The 7,812-nt window shown below is 33.2% G+C and overlaps 1 protein-coding gene across 1 annotated transcript; it reads left to right on the top strand.

Moving 5' to 3' along the window:
* The first annotated feature begins 453 nt into the window (after window positions 1–453).
* Window positions 454–5,151, top strand: LOC133034963 (calcium-dependent protein kinase 8-like). The gene is made up of 10 exons (XM_061110537.1): window positions 454–843; window positions 1,268–1,885; window positions 2,033–2,156; window positions 2,279–2,422; window positions 2,594–2,746; window positions 2,872–2,987; window positions 3,136–3,303; window positions 3,664–3,894; window positions 4,105–4,252; window positions 4,874–5,151. The coding sequence occupies exons 2-10, from the start codon at window positions 1,379–1,381 to the stop codon at window positions 4,879–4,881; spliced, it is 1,599 nt and encodes a 532-aa protein (XP_060966520.1). The 5' UTR covers window positions 454–843; window positions 1,268–1,378; the 3' UTR covers window positions 4,882–5,151.
* Window positions 5,152–7,812: the final 2,661 nt, after the last annotated feature.

The following is a 7,812-nucleotide window of genomic DNA, read 5'->3' as shown; positions in this document are numbered from 1 at the left end:
TACTAAAAATTCAGTACTACTATGTGAACAAATCTGTCCCAGTGAATCAAACAACATTTCATTATCTAAGTATTGTTTTTATTTTGGCAATGTTGGTAGGTGTAAGGTAGATTAGTGCGTGTGTAATAGGGTAAAAATAAATAGAGCCATTAAGAGTGGCCAAACGAAAGTAAATGTATTCTCTTTTCCATACAAATCCTATTTTGCATCATTCTTCAAAATGGTCCCTACTTAATTATCCAACTTGTCTTAATTCATTTAATAAAAACATATAAATAATTAAACAAAAGGTAAATTTGTCTTAGATTTTTTTTTGGGCTATCACTAGTGTGATTATTAAAAATTACCAAAGCGAATAGTGTTTGATTTAAAAAGATAATAAAAACAAAAAGTAAAAAGAAAAAAGAGAGCTTTATTAAATTAATAATAATTATTAATTATCTTATATTTATTTTTTAGGGAGTGATAATAGAGAAAGAGGTTGTTATGTGTCTCCTTCATCATTGAATCGCAGGGAAAGAAAATTTGGATTTAGAGAGAGAGAAAATAAAGAGGAAGAAGAAAAAGGAGAAAAGGGTTAGGACTTAGGAGAGAGAAAGAAAGCTCTGTGCACAAAAGAGCTTTTGATTCCTCTCTCTCTCTCTCTCTCTCTCTCTCTCTCTCTCTCTCTCTATAATCCAAATCCATGGCTCATTCATGCTATACTTCTTCCTTTTCGAATTCTCCACCTTCTTCTCATTAAAGGAAGAAACGTTCATTTTTGTTTGTTTTGGTGTTCGTTCAAGTCCGACCTCATCTTCTCCACAATCGTCTGTAGGTTTTCTTTCAATCCTCAAACATCAGGTGCGTTTTGCTTAAGCAACATTTCACTCTTTCAGGTTATAATTGTATTTATTTCTATTTTCGCAAAGAAAATATTTTTATTGAAAAACAACAAGTTTTCTCTTTTTCTTTATTCTCTCACTTTTGGTATCTATCTTTTACCTTTTATTTCTTGGTTCTTTTAATTTTTTTATTATTATTTTTTTTGAATTCAACGTTGATTTTATAGATTCTTCTTATGATAGTCTATCTATTGTAAATTAGTAGTGTTTGGAAATCTGAATCTTGAAGGGAATTTTTTTTTTATATCTTTATAATTGTGAAAAATCCCACTTTTCCATAACGGTAAAGAAAAGTTTCGAATCTCAATATTTGAATTTTCTGTAGGAGAGATTTGAATAATTCCTGGTATAATTTTTAATTGTATAAAATTTTCCATGCCCAGATTTGAATATATTCCATTCCAGCTACTATATTGGGGGTTGTTGTAATCTTAAGGACAAGGTAGGAGAGTTTTTTTTGTTGTAAAAGGTTTTGATTGAGAGGGTTTTGCTTGATGGGGAATTGTTGTGCAACGCCTGGTACACCTTCCCAAAACAACCGGAAGAATAAGAAGAAATCCAATCCATTTTCTGGCGATTATCCTGTGACTAATGGTGATGGAGGTGGGAACAACACCTGGGTCTTGAAAGAACCAACAGGTCGAGACATTACAGCTCATTATGATCTGGGTCGAGAGCTGGGCCGTGGCGAATTTGGGGTTACTTATTTGTGCACAGAGTTATCAACTGGTGACAAATTTGCCTGCAAATCAATATCAAAGAAGAAGCTGAAGACTGCTGTGGATATTGAGGATGTGCGGCGAGAGGTTGAGATTATGAAGCATCTAAGGAACCACCCAAATATTGTAACGTTGAAAGACAGTTATGAGGATGATAATGCAGTTCATATTGTGATGGAATTGTGTGAAGGAGGGGAGTTGTTTGATCGAATTGTTGCGAGAGGTCATTACACAGAACGAGCTGCTGCAGCCGTTATGCGAACCATTGTTGAAGTTGTTCAGGTTGGATTTTTGTTATGGTTATGTTCCAGCTCTTCTTTACAAAAGTACTATTTAGTTTAGTTCATGTTGTAATTTTCTTTATAAAGATGTGAACACACTATAGTTTCTTTAGTCATCTTCTTTGTTTACATGAGTTATGATTTTCAGAGTTGTCATAAACATGGAGTGATGCATCGTGATCTCAAACCAGAGAACTTTTTGTTTGCAAACAAGAAAGAAACATCCCCCTTAAAGGCAATTGATTTCGGGCTGTCAATGTTTTTTAAACCGGGTATGGAAATTAATTAGATTTAATTTTTACTCTATTATGCCACATTTACTGTAACGTTTATTTCATCTTCCAAGTTTTGTTCCCATTATGTAAAATGTTTCTACTTTTCCTGTGTTCTACAGGTGAACGATTTAATGAGATAGTGGGAAGTCCTTATTACATGGCCCCTGAAGTCCTGAAACGGAATTATGGCCCCGAAGTGGACGTTTGGAGTGCTGGAGTTATACTGTATATTTTACTTTGTGGTGTTCCACCATTTTGGGCAGGTTTGGGTTCATTTTTAGAAGGCTATACTTTTCTTTTGTGAATACTATGACAGTTATAAACAATGCTTGTTAAATTTAAGGTGTATAGGTTCATGTCAGTATACTTTCCTAAATGTTATTGTTATATATTGAGGTTTATTATCATAACTGTTCACATATTTTTGCCTGTAGAAACTGAACAAGGGGTAGCACAGGCTATTATTCGCTCGGTGATTGATTTTAAGAGGGATCCGTGGCCAAGAGTTTCTGATAATGCGAAGGACCTTGTTAAGAAAATGCTTGATCCTGATCCAAAGCAGCGACTTACAGCACAGGAAGTACTTGGTAATGCTCAGTTTCATTATTCTGCATATTTGATGCGTTACACAGAAGCTGAAGGTTTATCTTTTGTATAACAATCCCCCTCACTTTTTCTTTTCTTATCTTTTCTTTTTTTTTTATTTTTGTAGAGCATCCATGGATACAAAATGCCAAGAAAGCTCCGAATGTCCCATTGGGTGAGACTGTGAGAGCAAGGCTCAAACAGTTTTCCGTCATGAACAAGCTCAAAAAAAGGGCTCTAGGGGTAGTCCTTTGAATCTTTATCAACATTGATCATTTAGTTTCCAATACAATGGAAGGCATTTTAAGATGAGTTGCTTAAAAGCTTGGATAAATTGGACATTGTCTTTTCAATTGGTCTTTTAACTTTTAATCTATAAATTGATCTATAGGTTATAGCTGAACATTTGTCCATTGAAGAGGTGGCTGGAATAAAGGAGGCATTTGAAATGATGGACAATGGAAATAAAGGCAAGGTTGTCCTTGAGGAGCTTCGAATTGGTTTGCAAAAGCTTGGACAGCAGATTCCTGAACCGGATCTTCAAATACTAATGGAAGCGGTACTATCAAATTGTCTTCTGTCTGTACTATTTATTCTTTAACCTTGAATAAGATTTGTAGATTACAGATCATTTTACTATATCTATTTTAGTGTTGCAGTTTCTAAAAGCATAAAAACATTACTTTTATGCATCAGGATACGTAAGTAGATAATGACTTCCATTGTTTTTTGGAAGTCGTAGGTAATTTGGTATTCAAATGGTCTGTTCAGCTAGCTAAAAGATGGAAAAAAAAATAGAGGAAAGTAATGGAGGAGACATTTAATGTTTTTCTTTCTCACAATGGATCTTAAACAACTTATACTTATTGTTTCTACGTCAATTAATTTAAAAATACATTACATATGATGATTCCCGCAGGCTGACGTTGATGGCGATGGCGCTCTAAATTATGGAGAGTTTGTTGCGGTTTCAGTTCATTTGAGAAGAATGGCTAATGACGAGCACCTACACAAGGCATTTTCATTCTTCGATCAAAACGGGAGTGGTTATATTGAAATTGAAGAGCTTCGGAATGCTTTAAATGACGAAGTTGACACTAATAGTGAGGAAGTCATCACTGCTATAATGCATGACGTGGACACTGACAAGGTTAGTATTATGGTTTTCACGTGGACCTCAATCATGCAATCTTACGAAAATACATGTGTTCATTAGTAGTAAGAACCTGTATAATAATCTTCCTCACAATGTCATTAGCACAGAACTAAGAATGGAGCTCAGCTGCATGACTCCATTGCATAATGTGTCCCATATTTGTTCTGTCATAATATTTTAGTTTGTTATCTTGTAATTTTGTAGGATGGGCGCATAAGTTACGAGGAGTTTGCTGCAATGATGAAAGCTGGTACAGATTGGAGAAAAGCATCAAGGCAGTATTCACGGGAAAGATTTAACAGCCTGAGCTTGAAGTTGATGAGGGAAGGCTCTTTACAGTTAACCAACGAGGGTAAATGAATCAACACTTATCAGATATCAAATGATATGAATGATTAAAAATGGAAGAATTCCTTTATTTTTGCTGGGTTAATGAAATTTTTAATATTTTTTCATTTCATTTCCTCTGATAGACATTGCAATAGGTAGTAGGATCATCAGAGTTTAATGGGTCTTAGATATCTTTCGAAAATAGCAAGCAGCTTATATCTAGATCATTTGTATTGTTTTGGGGTTAGTTGCAGAAGAAGAAGAAAAAGAAAGAAAAGTCATTAAGTCAAAGTTTGGAAGAGAAGTTGATGATATTGTTATTTTCGACCTCAATTGTTTTTGTGGGTTGTAAATATATATCAGTGAAAAGGCCTGGTAGTAGGCACTGGCCCTTTTGATTTGATAAAAAAAAGGAAAAAGGGAGAAAAAAAGAGAGGATGTATGTTTAATTTGATGGTTTAGCAGACTTTGCATCATGTGCCCTTAAGAACTTGTTCCCTAAGAGTATAATATGTTTAATTGAGTCTCTTTTAAATCTGTAAAAGCAATTGGTTATAGGTTCAAATTGGAAAGGAGAATGAAAAAGACTTGATCTCTTTTGTTTTTGTTGTTTTCTTATTATTGTTATTATTATATTTCTTAGTATTTTAGAGTGGTCCCTTCCAAAAATCCATTTCCATGTTACCATAGTGAAGTGGCTCTCAGCAGCTTGTGGAGTGTGGACTACTTGTATATGATAGAATAGATCACATGAAGGATGAGAATGTAAGCTTCTCCACCACCACCATCATTTTCTTTTATATAAGCAAAAAGATTTAACCTTTCAGTATCAGCAATGGTCGGACTTAGATTTTTGTCTTTGTATAATAATATAATATATTCCATCTCTAATAATAATATATATTCCAGTTCCACCTCTCATCTCTTTTGCTACTTCTAATTTTACGGGAAAGAAAATAAAGGGTAGGTGAAGTCTTAATACTTGGATTTTGATAACTTTCTTGTTACATGTGTACTAATATTAGCATTAGTTCATTTATAGATAGGTATTATTCTGTATTTGATTCAAATAAAAAGAAATGGTTGGCTGACCCAAATGATTTTCCTCTCAAGAAAAAGAAGTAACTTTATAAACGAAAAATATTCCCTTACATGTTCAACTGTTTACATCACCCCAACGAAGTACAAAAGAATATATTAACTGTTCAGTAACTCCTACATATAGATAGTTGTGAATAGACAATGAAATATTTGGTCGACTCAAGAAAAGAAACTGGTCAATGGGATATATATATTTTTTTTGAGATGAAATATCAACTTCATTGAATAAATTAGCATTCTGAATACAAAAGATGTAAGAGTTCACCAGAAATAAAAATATCAGAAATACTACAATCAGATTGATACCGAGAATGTATAACATAATGTACTACTCGATTTGCTGATCGTCTAATGAAAAATAAATTAACATTTGGGAGGGTAGATAATAAAAGTTGGCAGTCTTTTATTAAAAAGTCGAAAGTGGACTTCATTGCTTGGTTGCTTCGATAGCTTGTACTGAAACAAGACTGTCTGTCTCGATTTGAACATGTTGCCAATTATTGGTCTTTACCCAACTGAGAGCTTCTTTAATGCCTATGGCTTCGATGACTTCAGCTGCAGATCTTCCACCATGGCAATCGGCCCGTGCTGCAACAAGGTGACCAAGATGGTTCGGGAAAAAATTCTGAAACCATACTTATTGTCGCTATCGAAGAGTGCTGCATCTACATTAATCTTGATAGTGTTTTCTGCGGGTTTAGCCCATGACTCAGCGCCATCACCGATGTTTTCCAGACAGATTGATGACAACAAAATTTTATCTTGAGCTTTAAACCAGTGATCAAGAGCTACTTGTGCAGAAGTAAGCACGTTATTAACAGAGGATTGTTTCTTTTTCCAAAAACCTTGTTTCTAGCATTCCAGATTGCGCAGCTATACATGGCAATAAGACAAATCATATCAGCTTCAGCTTGCTTAAAGATGGTCTCCAACCAATTGCGGAAAGATCCGTCAGGATCAAAAACTACTGGAGTTGCACATTGGCTCTAGCAATCAAATGCAAACGGGCAAGAGATGAGGACATGACTGATGGTTTCAGGTTGTAGATTACAAACAAGGCAAGTGATTGAAAGATCGACATGCTTAGTCACTAGTTGGACACAAGTTGGTAATGTACCTGTAACGGCTCTCCACAAAAAGTTTTTGATTTTTAGGGAAACCTTCAATTGCCATAGTTGCCGCCAGAAGTCTGAGTTTTCAACCATCTCTTCGGTATACTTTTGTTGTTGGAGCATGTTATAAGCACTTTTGACCGAGAACTCGCCCGTTATTTTCCCCTCCCAAGACCATGTATCAATGGAGACATTTGAACTTAGTGGGATGCTCAAAATAATATCAGAATCTCGATTATTGAACATATCTCGTACAAGGTCATAGTCCCAAGAGCGGCTATGTACATGAAAAAGGGAGCTAACATGCTGGTTCATTAACCTAAGGTGTATTGTTAAAACATATGGGTTATCCTGTACAAATAGCCACAATCAATGGGATATTTCAGCATAAATAGTTCTTATGTTTTCTTTTTCGGAAGGGAACTAGTTCATGTTTTGCACTATTCATAATCTGATTCTGAAGAACAAAAATGTTGACAACCAGATCTTTGATTGATTTTAAAAGCAATAGCAATTAAGAATTTTTGCCTAATAAGAGTTTTCTTTATAAACAAAATTGGTACTTTGCGTATATATTATGCATTTAAGTATATTTTAGAAATTACGTGTATGAAAAATTCAAAACCTTCCATTAAGAATTATTCCAAACAAAAAAAAAAAAGACCTTCCATTAAAAATGAGTTCTAGTTATTTAATTTTTTTTTTAAAAAAATGAGTTCTAATCATTTTTAAATCTCAGACTAAATACCAAAAAATATTTATTATTAAGAATTAGATTACCAAACAACACAAGGGGTATTTATACTAAATAAAGATAACAACAAATATGAGCGAAAATTATTCTAGGAATAATTTTTTGGTGAAATTTTCAACAAAAAAAGATGCTTTGCCCACTAAAAATAATAGTTAAATCAGTATTATTTTTATTTTAATATAGAAAAAACAATTGTAGAAGAACTTCCACTCTCATCACCCTAGCTTATTATAATTCATAGCAAAAACCAAAATGAGTGCTAACAATTTTCTTATATACAATAATTAGTAAATGTAGCCTTTTATTATACATTTTTTTAAAAAAATTATATTGCACAAAATAAAGTATAATAATAATTGTAATTTATGATCTAATAACTAATTCAACCAAATTTAATTCAATTACAAAAAATTGCAACTAATTAAGCAAAATTCATTATTTACTTATCTTATAATAATTAAGTAAGATTTGATTGAATAATAAAAATATTTTATTCCACTATTGTTATCTGTATTTTTATACAGAAGACTGTTAGGTTTTATGCCCTAAATAAAACTCTTTACAATCTGATTAGTAATCAATATGAGAAATTTGAAGTGATTGATGTTTGCATGA

The sequence above is a fragment of the Cannabis sativa genome, chromosome 2, assembly GCF_029168945.1.
Source record: "Cannabis sativa cultivar Pink pepper isolate KNU-18-1 chromosome 2, ASM2916894v1, whole genome shotgun sequence".
Classification (NCBI taxonomy): Eukaryota; Viridiplantae; Streptophyta; class Magnoliopsida; order Rosales; family Cannabaceae; genus Cannabis; species Cannabis sativa.
The sequence above is the reverse complement of the archived record's forward strand: the minus strand, read 5'-3'. Positions and strand labels throughout refer to the sequence as shown.

Bases quoted from the DNA above. Each gene is read 5' to 3' on its own strand.
- LOC133034963 (XM_061110537.1), top strand. From the start codon at position 1,379: ATGGGGAATTGTTGTGCAACGCCTGGTACACCTTCCCAAAACAACCGG. The intron at 1,886-2,032 runs GTTGGATTTTTG...TATGATTTTCAG, and splicing joins CCATTGTTGAAGTTGTTCAG to AGTTGTCATAAACATGGAGT. The intron at 2,747-2,871 runs GTAATGCTCAGT...TTATTTTTGTAG, and splicing joins TACAGCACAGGAAGTACTTG to AGCATCCATGGATACAAAAT.